The 23,129-nt window shown below is 46.6% G+C and overlaps 1 protein-coding gene across 1 annotated transcript in view; it reads right to left on the bottom strand.

Moving 5' to 3' along the window:
• LOC143975213 (cytochrome P450 4V2-like) overlaps positions 1-23,129 on the bottom strand; it is a 197,607-nt gene that overhangs the window by 153,720 nt on the left and 20,758 nt on the right. The window contains exon 2 of the mRNA XM_077477355.1: positions 20,755-20,867. Coding sequence (XP_077333481.1) covers positions 20,755-20,867 — 113 coding nt within the window. The remainder of the gene's footprint in view (positions 1-20,754; positions 20,868-23,129) is intronic.

The raw sequence follows: 23,129 nt of genomic DNA, 5'->3' as shown, positions 1-23,129 counted from the left end.
AGCCATCATAGATTAAAATACAGACTCTGGTACATGTTGTTACAGCATATCAATGGATAGAAAATACATACATCATTTAATACAAAAATCATTGTAAGAACAATTACAAATACAGCAATTTTTCAAAAACTATAGAAAACACCCCTGCTACCCCTATGCATTTTGACCTTTTGAAAATTAGGGTCTTCTTCAGGGGGGGACAGAGCAAAAGCAAAGGGGTGATTTAATTATGTATTCTGCAACAATCAAAAGAAAAAAGAATTTCAAAATTTTATCAAAAAGTTAATTAGTTATCATGACTTGTCTTAGTATTCACAGTAATATTTACTCATTCCACCGAATCGTTATTATTCAACCAGAGACTTTCATTAAGATATGTAAAAAGGTTTTTGCCTTCTCTTGAAGGATAACCCTGGGTCCGCTGCCGTGATGTTTTTGCCCACGCCACCCACCCACTAAAGTTGGGGGGGGGAGGAAAGAAAGGGGAAGGCCTCACGGGGGCACCTATCACTGACTTACAAGAATTGACAGTATATGGAGTTTCCCCCAGGAGAACCAGAGGAACAGGAGGGAAGGTTTGTGGCACACCGTAGGTGGCCACACCTAGGAACAACAAGATGTAAAGTGAGTATTCTACATATTGGCATTGTAGTATTATGATTTCTTCTCTTTTCTCTCCTTCTGCTTTCTTTCCCCAGGATCATAATTGGATTGTTATTACGAAAATACCATGGAAGAAGCAGTGTAACAACAGTAGCGGTATTAATCACTACGACAACATTATGTATTACCACTAACACATGTAATAATGTAATTAAATTGTGCATTGTTAAAATTTTGAAATTCTTTTTTCTTTTGATTGTTGCAGAATACCGTATATACTCGAGTATAAGCCGAGATTTTCAGCCTCTTTTTTGAGGCTGAAAGTGCCCCCCTCGGCTTATACTCGAGTCATCGCTGTCTGTCTGCCCGATCAGCGTGTCGAGCAGACAGACAGCGGCCATTCTAGGATTCAAAGGCCGCGCCTCCGTCTCCGCCTTCGCCTGTGATAGGCGGAACACTGAATTTCCCAGCAGTCTGTGTTCCGCCTATCACGGACGTCCTCTCATCCTCGTCCGTAGTATGAGGATGAGCGGACGTCCATGATAGGCGGACCACTGACTGCTGGGAAATTGAGTGTTCCGCCTATCACGGACATCCGATAGGCGGAACACTCAATTTCCCAGCAGTCAGTGGGAAATTGAGTGTTCCGCCTATCACCGACAGAGGCGCGGCTTTTGAATCCTAGAATGGCCACCGACGAAGAGCTGCGGGACGGGCCGGGACGCAGGCCGGGACGGGACGCAGGCCGGGACGGGACGCAGGCCGGGACGGGACGCAGGCCGGGACGGACACAGGCCGGGACGGACACAGGCTGGACGGACACAGGCAGGCTGGACACAGGTAGGCTGCACGGACACACACACACACACACACACACACACACACACACACACACACACACACACACACGGATGCATGCACACACAGGGATGGATGGACACACACGGATGCATGGACACACACACACACACACACACACACACACACACACGGATGCATGCACACACACAGGGATGGATGGACACACACACACACGGATGCATGGACACACACGGATGCATGGACACACACACACACACACGGATGCATGGACACACACACACACGGATGCATGGACACACACAGGGATGGACGACACACAGGGATGGACAGGCATGTCTCACCCTCGGCTTATACACGAGTCAATAATTTTTTCCAGTTTTTTGGGGGTAAATTGGGGACCTCGGCTTATATTCGGGTCGGCCTATACTCGAGTATATACGGTACATAATTAAATCACCCCTTTGCTTTTGCTCTGTCCCCCCCTGAAGAAGACCCTAACTTCCAGAAGGTCGAAATGCATCGGGGTAGCAGGGGTGTTTTCTATAGTTTTTGAAAAATTGCTGTATTTGTAATCATTTTTGTATTAAGTGATGTATTTATTTTCTATCCATTGATATGCTGTAACAACCAGATGTACCAGAGTCTATATTTTAATCTATGATGGCTATTATGCCCTTTGAAAAAACAAAATAAATATATTTTTACATATTAATTTCTGTTTCTTGTCGCTGCCTGAAAACCCCAAAGGGAATTCATCTTTTTATTCTCTTTAGAACTTTAAGGGGTGTGCAGCCAGCTCGTTATCTATTTTTTATGCACTTTTCCGTTTTTACATTCAGAGTATTTCTGTTTAGCCCAGATCCTTTCAGGCATCTGCTCCAACTTTAATTTAATGTGTTCTTGAAAGGTGCTCTCAAACATTTATAATCTCTCCAGACCATACCTCTAAATGTAGCTGCTCAGGGATTGGCTGGCTCAGATAAATATTCATGACCTAGTGGTTAATCCTTCCCACACTGATTACTGGAACCACCTTCCAGTAACAGGCTGAATCAATCAACCTATCAGGCTTAGGGAAATCCTACAGAACCCAGAAAAGTTAAACAATAGCTTAGTGGTTCTAAAGACAGAAGGTTTTTTACCTTATTGCATTTTATGCATTAGGATAAAAAAATCTTCTGCATGCAGCAGTCCCCTTCAGTCCCCCTAATACTTACCTGTGAGTCACTTTGGGTGGGGGGCATGTGGAACCCAGCTTACCCTAGAGAGGTTGGGAAACTCTGTCTCAGCTCCCCATGCCCTTCTTATGTGTCTATTAAGCCGCGTACACACCTAGCGGTATGTCCGACGTACTTAGTCTGGCGGACTTCCCGCCAGACTGCCGTCGGACTTTCCGAACGGGCTACTTGCCCACACACGGCACTTTTTCAGCGGACTAATACGGCGTACTAAGTCTGCCGTGCTATCCGCCCTACTTTTGAAATGAACGGACTCGCCCACACACGCAGAGGAAAGTCCACTCATTTTGAGCGCGTCTCCAGGTAGGCGGGGCCCGCGAAGGAGACGTCGCTGGCCCCGCTGCCTGGTATGGACTTAAAGAGGAACCCCCAAGGCCGAAAAAAATCGGCGTGGGGGTCCCCCCAAGTCCACAACGGACCCTTGTCCGAGCACGCTACCTGACCAGCCAGGAAAGGGGGGGCGAGCGCCCCCCCCTCCTGAGCCGTACCAGGCCGCGTGCCCTCAACATGGGGGGTGCCTTTGGGAAGGGGGGCCGCGCGGCCCCCCCACCCCAAAGCACCTTGTCCCCATGTTGATGAGGACAAGGGCCTCTTCCCGACAACCCTGGCTGTTGGTTGTTGGGGTCTGCGGGCAGGGGACTTATCGGAATCTGGGAGCCCCCTTTAATAAGTGGGCCCCCGGATACAATGTACCCCTACCCATTCACCTGTAAAATAAAAGTACAAAAAAGTACAAAAAAAAACACAACACACTAGATAAAATACTTTATTGCACAGCTCCGGGGGTCTTCCGTCTTCGGGGGTCTTCTCGCCGGACTCCTTCGCTATCTTCTTGTAGCTCTTTTGCTAGTGGAGGAGTCCGGCTTTCTTCCTCACCGCCGGCCTCTTCTTCCGACTTCGGGGGTCTTGTCCCCCTCTTCGGTTCTTCTGCCGGGCCACCGCGCCTTCTTATAGCTCTTTTACAGGCAGTGGCCCGGTCTTCTGTCGCCGCCGCCTTCCGTTCTTCTTCTTCTTCTTCTCCAGGAGATGTTGACTCGACGATCTCTCCGGCCGCAATGCCAGGGACGCTTATATAGGGACAAGGGGCGGTGTCACATGGGTTTATGTCACATGGGTTGGTGTCACATGGTGACCCCGCCCCCTTACGATGTCACAGTCCCGGAGGATGCTGGGACTGTCGCCATGTGACATCAACCCATGTGACCAACCCATGTGACATAAACCCATGTGACACCGCCCCTTGTCCCTATATAAGTGGCAGCACAGCGCGTCCCTGGCATTGCGGCCGGAGAGATCGTTGAGTCAACATCTCCTGGAGAAGAAGAAGAAGAAGAAGAACGGAAGGCGGCGGCGGCGACAGAAGACCGGGCCACCGCCTGTAAAAGAGCTATAAGAAGGCGCGGTGGCCCGGCAGAAGAACCGAAGAGGGGGACAAGACCCCCGAAGTCGGAAGAAGAGGCCGGCGGCGAGGAAGAAAGCCGGACTCCTCCGCTAGTAAAAGAGCTACAAGAAGATAGCGGAGGAGTCCGGCGAGAAGACCCCCGAAGACGGAAGACCCCCGGAGCTGTGCAATAAAGTATTTTATCTCGTGTGTTGTGTTTTTTTTGTACTTTTATTTTACAGGTGAATGGGTACGGGTACATTAAAGGGGGCTCCCGGATTCCGATAAGCACCCCGCCCGCAGACCCCGACAACCAACGGCTAGGGTTGTCGGGAAGAGGCCCTTGTCCTCATCAACATGGGGACAAGGTGCTTTGGGGTGGGGGGGCCGCGCGGCCCCCCCTTCCCCAAGGCACCCCCCATGTTGAGGGCATGCGGCCTGGTACGGCTCAGGAGGGGGGGCACTCGCTCGCCCCCCCCCCCCCCCCTTCCTGGCCGGCCAGGTAGCGTGCTCGGACAAGGGTCTGTTGTGGACTTGGGGGGGACCCCCACGCCAATTTTTTTCGGCGTTGGGGTTCCCCTTTAAGTCCATACCAGGCGGCGGGGCCAGCGACGTCTCCTTCGCGGGCCCCGCCTACCTGGAGACCCGCTCAAAATGAGCGGACTTTTCTCCGGGCGGGAAAAGTCTGCTCATTTCAAAAGTACGGCGGACTGGCATACACACGGCCAGATTGTCCACCGAAATGCGAGTCCGGCGGGAAGATTGGAGTGCAACGCGGCATTCTAAGTCCGCCGTACTTTCGGGTCAAAAAAGTATGCCGGAGGCTTCACACGGGGGGATTGTTTGGCGGACTTGAGTTTGCCGGACTTTTCCACCGGATTGTTTGATCGTGTGTACGCGGCATTAGGGGCACAGAGTGACCAAGCAAACAATGGACAACTACTTAATGGATGCTAAGAATGTGGTTTGGATTACTTCAAATGGGACAGTAATATTTATCAACAATATCCCACAAGGAATATATGAAAACTATTCCTGGTTTGTTTGATTCTGAGCTATACATGTTAATTGAAAGAGCTGGTCACATTGGCCTCTGTTCCATGTACTCCAGCATAGGAGCCAGACAGTCTACTACTGGAGTTTCCTACTATTGTCTGTTTAACTAGTTACTGGCCAGCCACCACAGTTGGACTGGGGCAGGTTGGCTCCCCTGCGTGAATCGCCATCATTGTACGTCAGGGGCATACACGGCGATCTGTGCGCCCCCTGTGCGCACATGCCCATTCGCTAACGGGGGGCCAACCGGTGGGTCCGGCGGACTCAATGTCTGCTGGCCACTAGGGATGAGCTTCGTGTTCGAGTCGAACGCATGTTCGACTCGAACATCGGTCGTTCGTGCGTTCGCCGAATTCCGAACGTTTGGGCCGTTCGCGGCAAAATTCGTGTGGCCCACAATGCACTGCGATGGCGCAATGCATTGCTGTCTCACGATTGGCCAAGCATGCACTGTGACCCCGCATGCTTGGCCAATCGCAGCGCCAGTAGCGGGAAGAGCAATGGTTGGTCACAGGCATCCTGCCTGTGGCCAATCATAGCTCAGACAGTGTAGTGCACGCCCCACACTATATAAAGCTGCCTTTCAGGCGGCCTCGTGTAGTGTTTGTTAGCATCTGAAGCAGTGGGTGTTCTGTGTACCTTCAACACAGTTACACACCAATCGTTTTTGGCTGATTTACTATTTTGCTCTTGTGTAGTGGTTACTGTCTGTGCCCTGACCGCAGTATACACCACTATATTCACCTCACCTATATAGCTAGTGATCTAGCTTTAATAATAGAGCTTGCAGTCAGTAGTGTTAGTGCGTGCTGTCTGCGTGCTCTGTACCCAGTACATACCACTATATACACCTACATAGCTGTTCTCTATTTGAGCCCGATTGTCATTTGCTGGAGTTATTGGAAGTTGTGTGTGCCTCCAGCACAGCACAGTATACAGCTGTATATGCCCCTTTAACTCTGCTGTTTTCTTGTTATTGTCTGCGTGCCCTGACCGCAGTATACACCGTGATATTCACCTCACCTATATAGCTAGTGGTCCATCTTTAACAATAGAGCTTGCAGTCAGCAGTGTCACTCAGGAGATAGTGCGTGCTGTGTGCCTGCTCTGTACCCAGTACATACCGCTATTATCCACCTACATAGCTGTTCTCTATTTGGGCCCGATTGACATCTGCTGGAGTTATTGGAAGTTGTGTGTGCCTCCAGCACAGCACAGTATACAGCTGTATATACCCCTTTAACTCTGCTGTTTTCTTGTTATTGTCTGCGTGCCCTGACCGCAGTATACACCGTGATATTCACCTCACCTATATAGCTAGTGGTCCATCTTTAACAATAGAGCTTGCAGTCAGCAGTGTCACTCAGGAGATAGTGCGTGCTGTGTGCCTGCTCTGTACCCAGTACATACCGCTATTATCCACCTACATAGCTGTTCTGTATTTGGGCCCGATTGGCATCTGCTGGAGTTATTGGAAGTTGTGTGTGCTTCCAGCACAGCACAGTATACATCTGTATATACCCCTTTAACTCTGCTGTTCTATAAAAAAGGCATCTGCAGGAGTTAGTGGGTGTTGTGTGCCTCCAGCACAATATAAACTACCCAACTACTGTTTTACCCAACTCCCTTCAGGCCATTACCATGTCTGGAAGGCCAGCAAGGAGAGGCAGACAGGCGCGAGCCGATAAAAGAGGGCAAGCAGGCTCTGTGTCTAGAGACAACAGTGCTGGTCGGGGACGCGGTGCATTGTCATCAGCACGTGGCCATGGGACATGCTTGTCCTTCTTTTCTGCAGCTGGACATGTTGAACCGCAACATGCCAACGACTTGGTAGAGTGGATGACCAAGCCCTCTTCATCCTCCTCATCCTCTCTCACCCAGTCTCAGGGTAGTAGAAAAGCAGCTGCCAACACATCGTCGTCCCTCCTCTCAATGTCATCATCAGTGACTCCTTCCCTAGACCCACCACGTCCTCCTGAGGAGTCTCCTGAACTCTTTGAGCACAGTGTTGGGTACATGCTCCAGGAGGATGCCCAGTGTTTGGTGGGCTCTGATGATGACACTCAGCTAGAGGAAGGCAGTAGCGTGAGCACAGAGAGAGGGGATGCTCAAGAAGGACAGCAATCTGGCAGTAATGTTCCACAAGCTGCAGCATACTGCCAGGTTTGCTACAGCGATGAAGAGGGAGGGGATGATGAGGGCACTGACTCCACATGGGTGCCTGGAAGGAGGGAGGAGGAGGAGGAGGAGGAGGAGGAGGAGGCACATGTCCAACGAGGCAGGATGCCCTCCGGGGGCCAGCTTAGGGGCAGCACACCGACTGAATCACACCGCAGAGCTCCGCCTGCGCAGAGCGCTTCCTCTGCGCAGAGCGCTTCCTCTGCGCGTTATTCTAAAAGTTCTTTGGTGTGGGCCTTTTTTGAGACGAGTGCATCAGATCGCACCGCTGCTATTTGCAACATATGTCTCAAGCGTATCTCACGTGGCCAAAACATCAGCCGCTTGGGCACCACATGCTTGACCAGACATATGTTGACCTGCCATGCAGCTCGTTGGCAAGCATACCTCAAAGACCCACACCAAAGAACAAAGCGGACCTCTCCTTGCTCCTCATCAGCTGGCATCTCCAACCCCACTAGACCTTCAGTCCTCTCTGAAACCTGCTCTGAGAGGAATGAAGGTGTAGAATTAGGTGTGTCACAGCCAAGTGCTTCCGGGAACTCTGCTAGTGGTACATCCACGTCCGATTATAGCAGACAAATGTCCCTGCCCCAGCTGCTGGACCGGCGGAAGAAATTTACTCCCAGCCATCCACATGCCCAGCGGTTGAATGCTAGCTTGGCTAAATTGCTAGCACTTCAACTGCTGCCTTTTCAGTTGGTAGATTCGGCCCCCTTCCGTGAGTTTGTACAATGTGCGGTTCCTCAGTGGCAGGTCCCCAAACGCCACTTTTTCTCACGGAAGGCAATTCCGGCTCTCTACCGGCATGTGGAAGGCAATGTCCTTGCCTCGCTGGACAGGGCGGTCAGCGGTAAGGTGCATATTACCGCTGACTCATGGTCCAGCAGGCATGGACAGGGACGTTACCTGTCTTTCACGGCCCATTGGGTCACTCTTCTGGCTGCTGGGAAGGATGCAGGACAAGGTGCAGTAGTATTGGAGGTTGTTCCGCCACCACGCCTCCAAAATGCTACTATTGGTTGTGACACACCTCTCTCCTCCACCCCCTCCTCTTCTTCTTCCTCCACGGCCTCTTCCAGTGCTCTGTCCTCAGAACCAGCGGTGCTCCGTAGGCGTTGCAGGGGCTACGCAAGTACGCAGGCAAAACGATGCCATGCCGTGCTTGCGCTGGTTTGTTTGGGGGACAGGAGCCACACTGGGGCGGATGTTTTGTCAGCTCTGCAGGGGCAGGCCGAGAGGTGGTTGACGCCACGCCAGCTTAAGCCAGGAATGGTGGTTTGCGACAATGACACCAACCTCCTCTCCGCCCTCCGACAGGGACAACTGACCCATGTGCCCTGTGTAGCTCACGTCCTTAACCTGGTGGTGCAGCGGTTCTTGGGCAGGTACCCCGGCTTACAGGATGTCCTGAAACAGGCCAGGAGAGTCTGTGTGCATTTCCGCCGATCATTTAATGCCTGTGCTCGGCTGGCTGAGCTCCAAAAGGAGTTGAACCTGCCCAAGAACCGCCTTATATGTGACATGCCCACCAGATGGAACTCAACATTGGCCATGCTGCAGCGGCTGTACACGCAGCAGAGGGCCATCAATGAGTACCTGTGCGACTACGGCACCAGGACAGGGTCAGGAGAGCTTGGTTTTTTCTCACCACGCCAGTGGGGCATGATCAGGGATGCATGCACTGTCCTGTCACCGTTTGAGGAGGCCACAAGGATGGTGAGCAGTGACAGTGCATGCATCAGTGACACTATACCTCTTGTCCACCTCTTGGAGCATACGCTGCGTGGAATAATGGACAGGGCACTTGAGGCAGAACAGAGGCAGGAAGAGGAGGACTTCCTTGCCTCTCAAGGCCCCCTTTATCCAGACAGTGTTCCTGCTGTGCCACCCATCACACAGGAAGAGGGTGAGGAGGAGGAAGAGGAGGAGGAGGATGATTGTGTCAGCATGGAGGTGGAGGCTGGCACTCAGCATCAGCAGCAGCAGTCTTATAGGGATGATTTACAGTCCCAAGAAACACGTGGACTTGTACGTGGCTGGGAGGAGGTAGCTGCGGATCATGTTGTCCTTAGTGACCCAGAGGACTCCGGACCGAATGCCTCAGCTAACCTACGCTGCATGGCCTCCCTGATCCTGCAAAGCCTGCGGAAGGATCCTCGTATTCTTCGGATCAAGGAGAGGGACCATTACTGGCTGGCCACTCTCCTTGATCCACGGTACAAGGGTAAGGTTGCCGACCTTATCTTGCCATCGCAGAGGGAGCAGAGGATGAGACATCTCCGGGAGGCCTTGCAGAAAGCTCTGTGCAACGCGTTCCCAGAGACTGGGAGGTCACAAACTCCTGGTCCTGGACAACGTGTTGCTGAGGCATCAGTCAGAAGGAGCGGTGGAGAAGGTGGCCGTCTGACTGATGCGTTCAGACAATTTTTTAGTCCGCAGCCCCAAGGTATGATTGGTTCCAGCACCCATCGCCAGCGTCTAATTTACATGGTGCAGGAATACCTAGGGGCAAGGTCAGACTTGGACACCTTTCCCACTGAAAATCCTCTGGCTTACTGGGTCTTGAGGATGGATCACTGGCCAGAGCTTGCACAGTATGCAATTGAGCTCCTGGCCTGTCCTGCATCCAGCGTTCTTTCGGAACGCACCTTCAGTGCTGCTGGTGGCTTCGTTACCGATCACAGGGTGCGCCTGTCCACCGAATCAGTTGATCGACTGACCTTCATCAAGATGAATCAGTCTTGGATCACCCACAGCTACCAAGCACCTGAAGCTGATGTAACCGAATAATTTTTTTTGAAATACCACATCCCTTCAAGACTGCCTATGCTGATGCTGAGTGACTGTCCTGTTATGTTGATTGTCTATCCTCTTCCTCCTCCGCTGATATGTTGGAAGAACATTTTTGGTTCTGGGTGATGCCAGCAGCCCAATTTTTCTGCCCCTGTTTAACAGGGGTGTTTAAGTACAATTTTTGATGCAATGCTTTGCAGCAGGGCTAATTCCTGCAAAAAAACTAGAGTGTATGGCAGAGGTTGCAGTGTGATGGCACCAGTGCCTAAGGCCCAATTTTTCTGCCCCTGTTTAACAGGGGCGTTTAAGTACAATTTTTGATGCAATGCTTTGCAGCAGGGCTAATTCCTGCAATAAAACTAGAGTGTATGGCAGAGGTTGCAGTGTGATGGCACCAGTGCCTAAGGCCCAATTTTTCTGCCCCTGTTTAACAGGGGCGTTTAAGTACAATTTTTGATGCAATGCTTTGCAGCAGGGCTAATTCCTGCAATAAAACTAGAGTGTATGGCAGAGGTTGCAGTGTGATGGCACCAGTGCCTAAGGCCCAATTTTTCTGCCCCTGTTTAACAGGGGCGTTTAAGTACAATTTTTGATGCAATGCTTTGCAGCAGGGCTAATTCCTGCAATAAAACTAGAGTGTATGGCAGAGGTTGCAGTGTGATGGCACCAGTGCCTAAGGCCCAATTTTTCTGCCCCTGTTTAACAGGGACATGTAATTACAATTCTTGATATAATATTTCACAGGAGGGCCCCTTCCTGTGCCCACCCAGAGTAACTGTGAGGACTTATAGTGTTGTGGCACCAGCACCACAACCACCAAAGGTCAATTTTTCTACCACTGTTCAACAATGGCATGTAATTACAATTCTTGATATAATCGTTCACAGCAGGGCGCTCCAGCGGCCACCAAGAGTCACTTTGAGGGCTTACAATGTTGTTGCAAAACCAACACCTTGTTCCGCCATTTCTGCAGAGCATATAGGGCAGGCCCCTGCTTTCAAACATCCAATTTACAAACATCTCCTACTTGCAAACGGAAGGAGACAACAGCAAGTGAGATGAAAAAAGATGGACGACAAAACAAATTATACAGGGGTGATAACCCTTCCCTATGTTTTCCAAAAAGCTTAAAGATATTTTTTTTGACTGGAGCTACACTTTAAAAATGTACCGCTTGAAAATGACAAACAGATTCAACTTAACACAACAAACCTACACAGTCCCTGTCTTGTTTGCACCGCCTGTATACTGCTGTTCTGAGTATATAGGGCCTGGGGGCCACACGCATTTCCTTTTTTTAATATGGGTACGGGGTTCCCCTTAATATGCGTACAAGACCCAAATAGGCTGGTAATGGGCAGGGAGGGCTACCCATGCCATTTTTCTGAATGATTTTCAACCATATTACAGGAACCAGATATAACATTAAAACCGCAAGCAGTTTTAAATGGTGTTATTTCCGTTTAATGTCATTTTGTGCAGGGACTGTTCTAAACACGGGAAACACGTGGCACTTCACAGGCATACTATAGACACCCCCCAGGCACCATATTTAAAGGAATATTTCACTTTTTTTTTTCACTTTAATCGTCATTAAAATCAGTGCTCCCGCCAAAACGGTAGTTTTTAAAACTTTTTTTTGCAGTGACCCATGTCCCCTGAGGCAGGAGGCAGATCGCCAAACCCTTTTTAGCACACTATCTTGCATATTAGCCGTTAAAATTAGCACTTTCCAATTCGAACGTTCGAGTCCCATAGACTTCAATGGGGTTCTAACGTTCGTGCCGAACGCGGGGGTCGTTCGCAAGTTCTGGTGCGAACCGAACCGGGGGGTGTTCGGCTCATCCCTACTGGCCACCCACGATCGCTTCAGAGACAAGCAGAACGGGGATCTGTCAGTGTAAACAGATACCCGTTCTATTAGGGGAGTAGAGTGAGATCTGCTGTTCCTAGTGATTAGGAAAAGCGATCTCTGTCCTCCTCCAGTCAGCCCAGTCCCCATACAGTTAGAAACAACTCCCTAGGGAACACTTAACCCCTTGATCACCCCTAGTTTTAACCCCTTCCCTGCCAATGACATTTATACAGTAATCAGTTGCTATTTTAGCTCTATAAATGTCAATGGTCCCAAAAAAGTGTCAAAAGTATCTGATCTGCCCCCCGCAATGTCGCAGTCCCACTAAAAATCACAGATCACCACCATTACTAGTAAAAAAAAATCCCATAAATCTTTCCCCTATTTTGCAGACCTGATAACTTTTGCGCAAACCAATCAATATACGCGTATTGCAATTTTTTTACCAAAAATATGTAGCAGAATACACATTGGCCTAAACTGAGGAAGAAATTAGTTTTTTTACTTTTTTTGGATATTTATTATAGCAAAAAGTAAAAAATATAGTTTTTTTCAAAACTGTTGCTCTTTTTTTTTAATAGTGCAAACAATAAAAACCTCAGAGGTGGGGGCCTGGCTTGGTGTGTGACGAGCATGGCTGCACACTGAAAGAGCTCCTCTGCACACAAGGCCATTCATAGCCTAACACCGGACCACTAGCCTTCAGATGCCGGGTAAAAGACTCTACACCATCCCGCACTCTTGTCCACGCCATGGTTTGGCAGCCTATCCAGCACGGAACATCACAGATATCTCAGGTAGGGGTAAACCCAGATCAGAACATCCCCTAACCTATTCCAATATGTCAGTGATTGCTGAAGACATCAAGTCCACCTTTTCTGCAGCAATTACTGACCTGAAAACCAATCTGCTTGTGTTGACTGAGAAGCTGGCATCTGCCAAAGCTGCAGAGAAGCACAGAGACAAGGCCATACACAGATTGGAAAAGTTTTCTGTTACACAGTGACAGTACATCATATAAATGAATAGACATTTTGAAGATATGGATAACAGTGGCAGAAGATGCAATATAAGAGTGAGGGGGATCCCAGAAACTGTGGAGCCTGGCCAGAGTGTCCCAGCATTACAGAGGGTCTTTAATAGTCTGCTAGAAAGGCAGGAGGACATGGAGATTGACTTTGTGAGAGTACATAGAGCCCTAAGGCTGAGGGGCCCTGAGACTGCACCACGAGAGACATAATATGCTGTCCTCAAAGAAGAAATCATTCGCAAATCTAGGCGGAATGATCACATTATCTTCAATGGAGAAACTATAATGTTATTTCAATACCTATCCCAGATTACACGAAATAACTGGTGAGCCCTGCGACCCCTACTGGAGAAACGAAGGGAAAGGGAACTGAGATATACATGGCAATCCCTGTTTGCTCTGACGGTCTTGCGCAATGGTCAACAACATATTCTGCGTACACCTGCTGACCTGCCAGACTTCTGCACTGCACTGAATTTGGGTCATACAGATCTCCCGGAGTGGTACTCTGACTTCTTACAGGCCCCCTTGGAAAGAAGCCCCCATAGATCCCCGTTTTCTACTCCAGATAAGAGGTAGTCAAAAAAATCAAAACAGACGAGGTGGAGGGTCCAAAGCAGGAACACCTAGGATGCATCACTTTCTTCTTTCATTACCCCCCCCAGTTTGAACCCCTGGCATTCAGTGGACCCACTGAGCCTTACCTCACAAGCAGAGCATGTTCATAAACATTGACTATCCAAAGTCCAAGATGGAGCCTTACTAACTATGATGTCCCCTGATCCACGCAAGAATGGTTTATGCAACGCCACAGAGCTTATGTACATATATAAGGGTCTCTCCACGATCAGGGACTGTACGCAACATAAGACCTCAGACTGACCTTGCTAATCTGCTTTGATCCCTGCAACCAGGGAGACCAGAGTCATAAAGACATCATAGACTGTTGGTCCCTGATCTACATAAAGAATCCCATTCTGACATGTTTAACTCACAGCGGCTTGGAACCCAGTGGATGGATATGGAACATAGAACGCACCATGAGCTTACTGCTCGCTGCTCCACCATTTTCTTTTTTCTTTTTAAATTTTGTCTCGGGGTCCAATTGCAAGCCCTCCCAGCCTATCATCCAGAGGGATGGTGTAGGCCTCAGGTAGTACATTCCACCATTTGTCTGGACTCATGTCTAGTTTACCCAGTTTCATATTACCCTTTATGGTCGGCAGTATGTTAATTAAGAATAATAACTTGGAGCCCTTACGGCTGTGTGTGCAATAGTTAGGATGTTCCTTTAGCTTTATCTGTCTATCTGTTATCAAAAGTCAGAGGTGAATTGTCACCAAGTTGTTTGTCGCCTCCCTTTTACCCCACAGAGTGACCCTGTGCTCTTGAGTACGGACACAGGGTACACTACACCACTTTAGTAAGTGACTCCTTCTGGGGTGGCAGATTACTGCCCCGAGAGAAGGATTACTAGTGTTCTCAACTCTCACATCTCTACTTCTACTTCCTCTTCTATTTCCTTTTCTTTCTCTGTCTCCACCTTTATCTATCTACCCTACAGTATACAGAAGAACATACTGTGAATATTATTTTTACTCCTGGTACAGATACTAATCTATGTCTACTAGTTTTGTTTTTTCAGACTGGTCCCCGGAAAACTTCCTACTGAGTGCTCTGGATGGCCTACTCATCTCTGGGGCGTGGCCCCTTAGTGATCTCACATAACGTCAGGGGCTTGAACATACCTGAATGGTGCTCAACCCTTTTAAGGGAGCTCAAAAAAGGTAGGCCCCATTTTGTGTAACTCCAGGAAACACATTTTAAAACACACCACATTCCAAAACTCACAAACTCATATTTTACAAAGGCTTTCCATGCCACTTACAACAATTCTGGGTCCAAGGGGGTCTCAATACTGGTAAGCAAAGAGGTACCCTTTGAACTGACACAACTACTAAGTGCCCCAGGGGGTAGATTCATATTCCTGAAAGGGACAATTGTTGGCATGCCAGTGACACTGGCGAATGTATATTTACCCAACAGGGCTCACGTGACGTTTTGCCAACAATAATCAGGGAGTTACAGGGGTAGCTTCGGGTTGCTTCATCATGGGAGGGGACTTTAATGTGCCGCTAAACCCACTGACTGACATCTCCATTGGAAAATCCTGTATCATATATAGAATCAAATCCCTGTTGCAGTCCTTACAGCTAGTAAACACCTGGAGCATTCCTTAACCCTGAAGTCTGGGATTTTACATACTTCTCTACCCCACATTCCAGATATGCACGTCTGGACTATCTGTTTATCTCACAAAGAGACCTCCCAATGGTGAAAAAGGCACATATAGGTATTCAGTCGCTTTGGGATCATTTCTCCATCTCCCTAACACTGGACCTAATGACTTCCCCACATAAGCAACCGACATGAAGACTTAATGCTTCACTACTTACTGACCCAACACTCCTTCCCACAATCACCTCTGCCCTGGCAGAATTGTTTAGACATAACTCCACACCAGATGTGGATCCCCTGGTAGTCTGTGAGGCACATAAATGCACAATCAGGGGAGAGCTGGTCAGGCTGGGTTCTAAATGCAAAAGGGAAAGGGAAAATAATATTCGAAGCTTGATAGCACTAATCAGTGCATTTGAATCCCTCAAGCAGTCACTCTCAGTACAATCAGCAAATAAACTGTTAGATGCCAGAAAGGATTTGCAACACATATTCAACTCCAGAACCAAATGAATGCTGTTTTCCAAAAAGAAGCTTTAATTACGAGTCGAGGAATAAGACAGGCAGATTTCTGGCTAGGGCCTTGAAAGAACAAACCCATGCCAATAATATTGCCGGTATCAAACGAGAGAACGAAAAAATTGATGTGGCGTCTGAGGTGATAGCTTAACACTTTCACGAGTATTACACAAAGTTATATAACTTACCACCACAACATAGACAAGGGAGGGAGGCACAAATTATTCAAGAATACCTAAATAAGAGTGGACTCACGATCCTACAAGACCTTGACATCTCCGTACTAGAAGCACCAATCTCACCTATAGAGCTCAGACAAGCTATCAAACAACTGAAATCGGGGAAGAGCCCAGGGCCAGATGGTTGTTACTCCATCTACTACAAAACCTTCATAAACATTATCACGGAACCACTTACTGCAGTCCTGAATTCCATGTCCAAACCCAGGAAAGTATCTCCAGACTTCCTTTCAGCACACATTGCGGTGTTACCAAAATAGGTAAAGATCCTATGGAATGTGCCAGTTATCATCCCAGCTGCCTGTTAAACCTGGAGGTTAAACTATTTGCAAAAATTCTCGCTCTGGGACAACTTCTTCCAGAGCTCATTGGTCTGGAACAGGTGGGCTTCATGCTTGGTAGAGAAGCCAAAGACAACGTAACTAAAGCCCTCCTCCTAATTCACGTGGCAAGAGCATTGGCGGGACATTGAAGGCTTTCTCCTCTCCACTGATGCGGAGAAGGCCTTCAATCGTGTTGCCTGGGATGTCATGATGTCGGTATGCAGTCATGTGGGGCTAGACCCGCATATGCTATCTTGAATATCTGCATTGTATCAAAACCCCTCAGCAAAATTAAAAATTAACGGCATACTGTCCAAAGAGGTGCACATAAAGAATGGAACTAGACAGGGTTTTTCACCCCTGCTATTCATCTTTTCCTTAGAACCTTTTATTACAATGATTAAAACGAACACCACAATCACTGGTTTCTGGGTTCAAGACAGGAAATTCAAGTTAGCAGTCTATGCAGACAAACTCCTATTTTTCCTAGCAAACCCGACAATTTCCCTACCCAATTTGCTAAAGGAATTTGCTCATTATGGTTATCTCGAATCTGAAGATAAATTACACAAAAGACCAACTTACACTTCAGATGGGATTCTCGGGCACTTAAATACCTTGGAATATGTCTACCCCCACAATTACAGACTACCTTTGAACAGAACTACCCCTCCCTTCTTAATAACTGTGAAAAGGACCTTAAAGACTGGCAATTAGAATTCTTTTCGGACGTAAGGCAATCATCAAAATGGTGATCTTGCCTAAGTTCCTTCATCTGATGCGCACTCTACTATCAGAATCCCCCAAAATTTCTTTAAGGCACTAAAGAGTATCTTATTAAGGTTCTTATGGAACCAGCAGAAATCTAGAATTAGACTTAACTGGTTGACTAAACCCAAGGAATTAGGTGGGATAGGCTTACCGGATTTCAAACATTACTACCATGCTTCACACTTTGCTAGAGTAAGTTATTGGCACTGCCATGGCCACATGAAAGACTGGATATCATTAGAAGCAGACTTGAACCTGAACTTGAAATACTCTCCTTGGATCCCATGGACCAGTTACCCCATTAGTTTATGCTGATACCCCCTTACAGGCAACACATTGGAGATTTTGCACTCCATTGCCAAACGTAAGTCCATCACCTCATCTCTTAGCCCACTGACACCACTGAAATACAACCCTGACTTTGTACTGGGTACCAAGAGCACAATATTCCAACCAACACAGCAGGATGCCCCACTACTGGCAGGTGACTTTTACACTGGGGGTAAAATCAAGGAGTAGACCACTCTTAAGCTAGAAAACAATCTTCCCCATTTGCGTCACTGGTCTTATCTTCAACAACAAAGCTATCTGGGCAAGAAAGGGATGCACAGACCCCTAATTGACCTGAAGTCGGTGTGCCATATTAATACCCCACTTGTCAAGGCCACCTCAATCGCCTACTCATGGCTACAGCATTCTAAGGTCACCAGGCTGGTTGGACACAGGAGGAAGTGGACTGAGGAATTACAGGAGGAAATTACAGATAAACAATGGAGGTATGCTTGCATATTAGCCCATAAGTGTTCCAAAAATCCAGGAAACGAGTTATAAGTTACTGACACACTGGTACAACACCCCGGATAAGCTACACAACTGAGACCCAACAAAAAACAGACTCTTGCTGGAGATGTCAAAACGAAAAAGGCACACTGACCCATATCTGGTGGCATTGCTCCCTGATTTCATCCTTTTGGGATAGAGCCAGGGAGCTAATTAAAAAAATGACAGAGACCTAACTAAACTTAAATGCAGCCTGCTGCTTATTACATGTGACAAATTTCTCATTTAAAAGATATAAGCACTCCTTAACGAAACGCCTTTTAAATGCGGCCAAAGCATTGATTCCTCTACACTGGAACTCTACCCGGGTTCCATCCATTCCAGACTGGCTAAACAAGATTAAAGACATTTGTGATATGGAAGATACCCTGGCGCAAGATACAGGCGGTGTAGAGAGATTCCAAAAGACCTGGCAACCCTGGTTTGTCTTTAAATATTCCCAGGATTTTGAGGACGCCATGTGCTCCCACACCTCATAATGATCGAACAAAAGCATGCCCCCACAGGACCATACCTGTATCTGTGACTCAAACTGTTTACGTGGAACTGAAAGCTAACACTGTACCTACATTTCTTCCTTCCATTTCTCTTACTTCACTCTCCCTACCTTTATAACTACGACAGCAAAGGACGACAAGAAAACAAGCTAGAATAAGATTAACAATGTTTTTTGTATTGTTCAGTTCATGACAGAAGTGAAACTGAAGTCTTTTAAATTTGGATTTGATAGCTTATAGGAGGTTGAGAGATTTGACCTCTTGTAATAACCACAAAAATTGAGAATCATCAGATAATATTTTCAGGTTATTACATGGTGTTTTAAGCTGTATCAAAAAACATATGCAGTTGTATCTGCGTATTGTGTATCTTCTCTTTAATTTTTTTAATAAAAGTTGAATGTTAAAAAAAAAAATGCAGAGATGATCAAATACCACCAAAAAAAAAGCTCTATATGTGGGAAAAAAAGGACATAAATTTTGTTTGGGTACAGCGCTGCACGATCACACAATTGTCAGTTAAATCGACGGAGTGCCGTATCGCAAAATATGGCCTGGTCATTAAGGTGGAAAATCCTTCCGGTCCTTAAGTGGTCACGCAGTCTGGTCACGCAGGCTGATTAAAGCGGTTGTATGCTCTGGAAAAATAATAATAATGAGCTAGTATGCATAGCATACTAAGGAAGCTGACATGTTCCATCTGCGTTTCTTCTGGTTTCACAGCTTTGGCGCTGTGAGTGACCCGAGCCACGATGACGTCACTCCCGCACATGTGGCAAGAGTCCTCCTTTCTGGCAAGATCTGGGAGCATCTGCTGGACCTTCAGAACTCATGCGCCACTGATGTCAGCAGCTGCATGCAAGGTGAATATCTCCTAAACCGTACAGGTTTAGGAGACATTCATTTTACCTACAGGTAAGCCTTATTATAGGCCTACCTGTAGGTAAAAATGTGCAAGTGTGGTATACAACTGCATTAAGTGCTGAGTTAATTAGCATGTTAATTATATATTTGTCAGCTAGTAGCTGCTAGAGGGGGATTAGCCATGAGTCAGCCCTACCTTGTTATCTAAACCATTGTGTGATGTTTTGGGTAAATATTTGGATTATTGTTTATATGAGGACTGACCTACTTTTCAAGTGTATAAAAAGCCTGTGTTCAATAAACAGTTCCAGTTTTGCAGCTGAGCTAGTCCTGTCTAGTTCTTGGTTAAAATATGTGGCTATAATTTCTGTTATCTATGTTCTGGACTGGAGGAAGCGGTATACTGATGGAAGCATTCAAGCGGAGTGTGGGACGGTTCTGTCATATTACCTAAACCCCATCTGGATCTCGATGTTGTACAAGAGCCTTGGTGGTCCAGGGACTCTCCCTACTCATTGGCTATGACAATTTGGCTCCTGCTGCTGCCAATCAAAGTCAGAAAGCCAATGAGGAGAGAGAGGGGGCGGGACCAAGCCATGTCTGAATAGACACACAGAGCAGCGGCTCAGGTCAAGTGCCCCATAGCTAGCTGCTTGCTGTATGGACACAGGGCAGGAGGGAATGGCCAGGAGTGCCAGTGAGGGACCCGAGAAGAGGAGGATCTGGGTATCTCTGTGCAAAACCATTACATAGAGCAGGTAAGTATACCATGTTTGTTATTTTTGAACAAAAAAAAAAACCAAGACTTTAATATCACTTTAAGTTGGTTACAGCCTAGCAGTAACACGTTTTACATTTATTAGATACACAACAGCATAAATCAGGGTGGCTATAAGTGCAATATGTCCACACCGAACATTACTCTCCTGAGGGTGCCCCAAGTCCTTCACACCCCTAGCATTGTCCTTGCATTACACACAGTGATGCCAATCTGACAGTAGTTCTATCTCTGGCCTACTCTATACAAATCTTAAAAGATAAAGTCATGTCTGATGTTGGGCTTTCAAGTCTCTAAATATATAGTCAAATTTCAAGGCCACTAACTTACAAAATCAAATGAGGAAAACTGTTACTGCTAGAATGGAGACTAGCACCAGGAAAAGGTGTAGAATGACCTGAAAATTGAAACAGCACATCCATCATCAGCTCTGTCATCAATGGGACAGTGGATGACAGAGAGTGTGTACTGTAGGAAATAAGAAATTCAGCACTGACCTCCATGGATCTTTAAGCAAAGACAGCAAGAAATATGAACATATGAATGTAAGACTGGGGTTAAATGGGTGCATGTATCATTCCACACAAGGCCTCCTCCTTTCTTTATATCCATAGCATAGGATCAATTCATGTTACATTTATTGCCACATTATACATTTTTCATGGAGAATTTCAGGGTATTTATGGTATGAAAAGACTTTCTTTGAGCATATTGAGGTCAGCTCACCTCTACAGTCTCTGCGTGGTATAATAGCAAGAAAGGTACCGGTCCAGCCCATATTTTCATGAGAGGAAGATGTCGAAATTTTTCTGTGTTTTCAGCCAGTTCACAGAAGAAATCTGGGAAGTAACATGACAAGTATAAATAATGTAAACAAAGAATATCATAATTCGAAATTGGTGTGATTGTGTCTTCACAGGGGTTTTTCTACTTTACTCACAAAATGATTTACTCCTATAGCCTCTCAGTAGTTAAAGCCACACAAGCAGCAAACATGCAGTGCATTCGAAAAGTATTCACAGCACTTCACTTTTTCCACATTTTGCTATGTTACAGCCTTATTCAAAAATTGATTAAATTCATTATTTTCCTAAAAATTCAACAAACAATACCCAATAATGTAAACGAGAAGGAAATTTGTTTAAAGTCCTTGCAAATTTATCAAAAATAAAAAAACAAAAAACTCACATGTACATAAGTATTCACAGCCTTTGCTCAATACTTTGTTGAAGCACCTTTAGCAGCAATTACAGCCTCAAGTCTTTTTGAGGAAGATGTTACAAGCTTGGCACACCTATTTTTGGGCAGTTTCTCCCACTATTCTTTGCAGGACCTCTCAAGCTCCATCAGGTTGGATTGGGACCGTCGGTCCAAAGCCATTTTCAGATCTCTCCAGAGATGTTCAATCAGTTTTCAAGTCTGGGCTCTGTCTGGGCCACGTAAGGACATTCACAGAGTTGCCCCATAGCCACACTTTTGTTTTGTTGGCTGTGTGCTTAGTGTCATTGCTCTGTTGGAAGATGAACTTTCACCACAGTCTGAAGTCGCAGGCGCTCTGGAGCAGGTTTTTATCAAGGGTTTCTCTGTACATTATTGGCATTCATCTTTTCCTTGATCCAGAGTCTCCCTGTTCTCACCACTGAAAAACATCCCCACAGCATGCTGCCACCACCATGCTGTCTGTAAGGATGGTCATTGGTCAGGTGATGAGTGGTGCCTCGTTTCCTCCAGAAATGAAACTTGCCACTCAGGCCAAAGAGTTCAATCTTTGTTTCATCAGACCAAAGAATTTTGTTCTCAAGGTCTGAGAGACCTTCAGGTGCCTTTTGGCAAACTGCAGATGGGCTGTTATGTGCCTTTCACTGAGGGGTGGCTTCCATCTGGCCACTCTACCATACAGGCCTGATTGGTGGAGTGCTGCAGAGATGATTGTTCTTCTGGAAGGTTCTCCTCTCTCCACAGAGAAACGCTGGAGCTCTGTCAGAGTGACCATCGGGTTCTTGGTCACCTCCCTGACTAAAGCCCTTCTCCACCAATTGCTTAATTTGGCCGGCGGCCCACTCTAGCAAAAGTCTTGGTGGTTCCAAACTTCTTCCATTTACGGATGATGGAGGCCATTGTCCTCATTGGGACCTCATTAATGCTGCAGAAATTTTTCTGCACCCGTCCCCAGATCTGTGCCTCGAAACAATCCTTTCTTGGAGGTATACAGACTATTCCTTTGACTTCATGGCTTGGTTTGTGTTCTGACATGCACTGTTAACTGTGGGACCTTATATAGACAGGTATATGCCATTCCACATCATGTCCAATTAACTGAATTTACCACAGGTGCACACCAATCAAGTTGTAGAAAGATCTCAAGGGTGATAAGTGGAAACAGAATGCACCTGAGCTCAATTATGAGTGTGATGGTAAAGGCTGTGAATATTTATATACATGTGATTTTTAAAATTTTTAATAAATTTGCAGATTACAAACAAACTTCTTTCACATTGTCATTATAGGGCAGTGATGGCGAACCTTGGCACTCCAGTTGTTTTGGAACTACATTTCCCATGATGCTCAACTACACTACATGAGCATCATGGGTAATGTAGTTCCAAAACATCTGGAGTGCCAAGGTTCGCCATCACTGTTATAGGGTATTGTTTGCAGAATTTTGAGGAAAATAATTAATTTAATCCATTTTGGAATAAGGCTGTAACATAACAAAATGTGGAAAAAGTGAAGCGCTGTGAATACTTCCAGATGCACAGTATGTCTGAAGAATTTCATCCAGTAATTTATACATCATCAACAAGCAATGTGCAATTTTGTGTTTAGCCGGTATTCTGGTCCAAGAAGTTCTCCCACACTGTATAATGTATAGCCAGGTCCTGAAGTAGTGCAGTACGGTGTGCCAGAAAAATTAGAATAAATCTCTATAGGTATTGTGACTAATTCAAGCATAACTGTATATTTTTTTATTGAAACAAAAAGTCTGACCTTTTTTTGCTAAAGGAAAGAAAAATATTTAAAGGGTAACTCCACTTTCATGGGGAAAAAATAGCAAATAGAGAAAAAATAATATAGCATATACAATTGCGTCACAAGTCATA

The sequence above is a fragment of the Lithobates pipiens genome, unplaced genomic scaffold (genome assembly GCF_037356315.1).
Source record: "Lithobates pipiens isolate NorthernLeopardFrog02 unplaced genomic scaffold, aLitPip1_a1.2 Scaffold_13, whole genome shotgun sequence".
Taxonomy (NCBI): Eukaryota; Metazoa; Chordata; class Amphibia; order Anura; family Ranidae; genus Lithobates; species Lithobates pipiens.
Note: the sequence above shows the minus strand (reverse complement) of the source record. Positions and strands in the feature narration are given on the sequence as shown.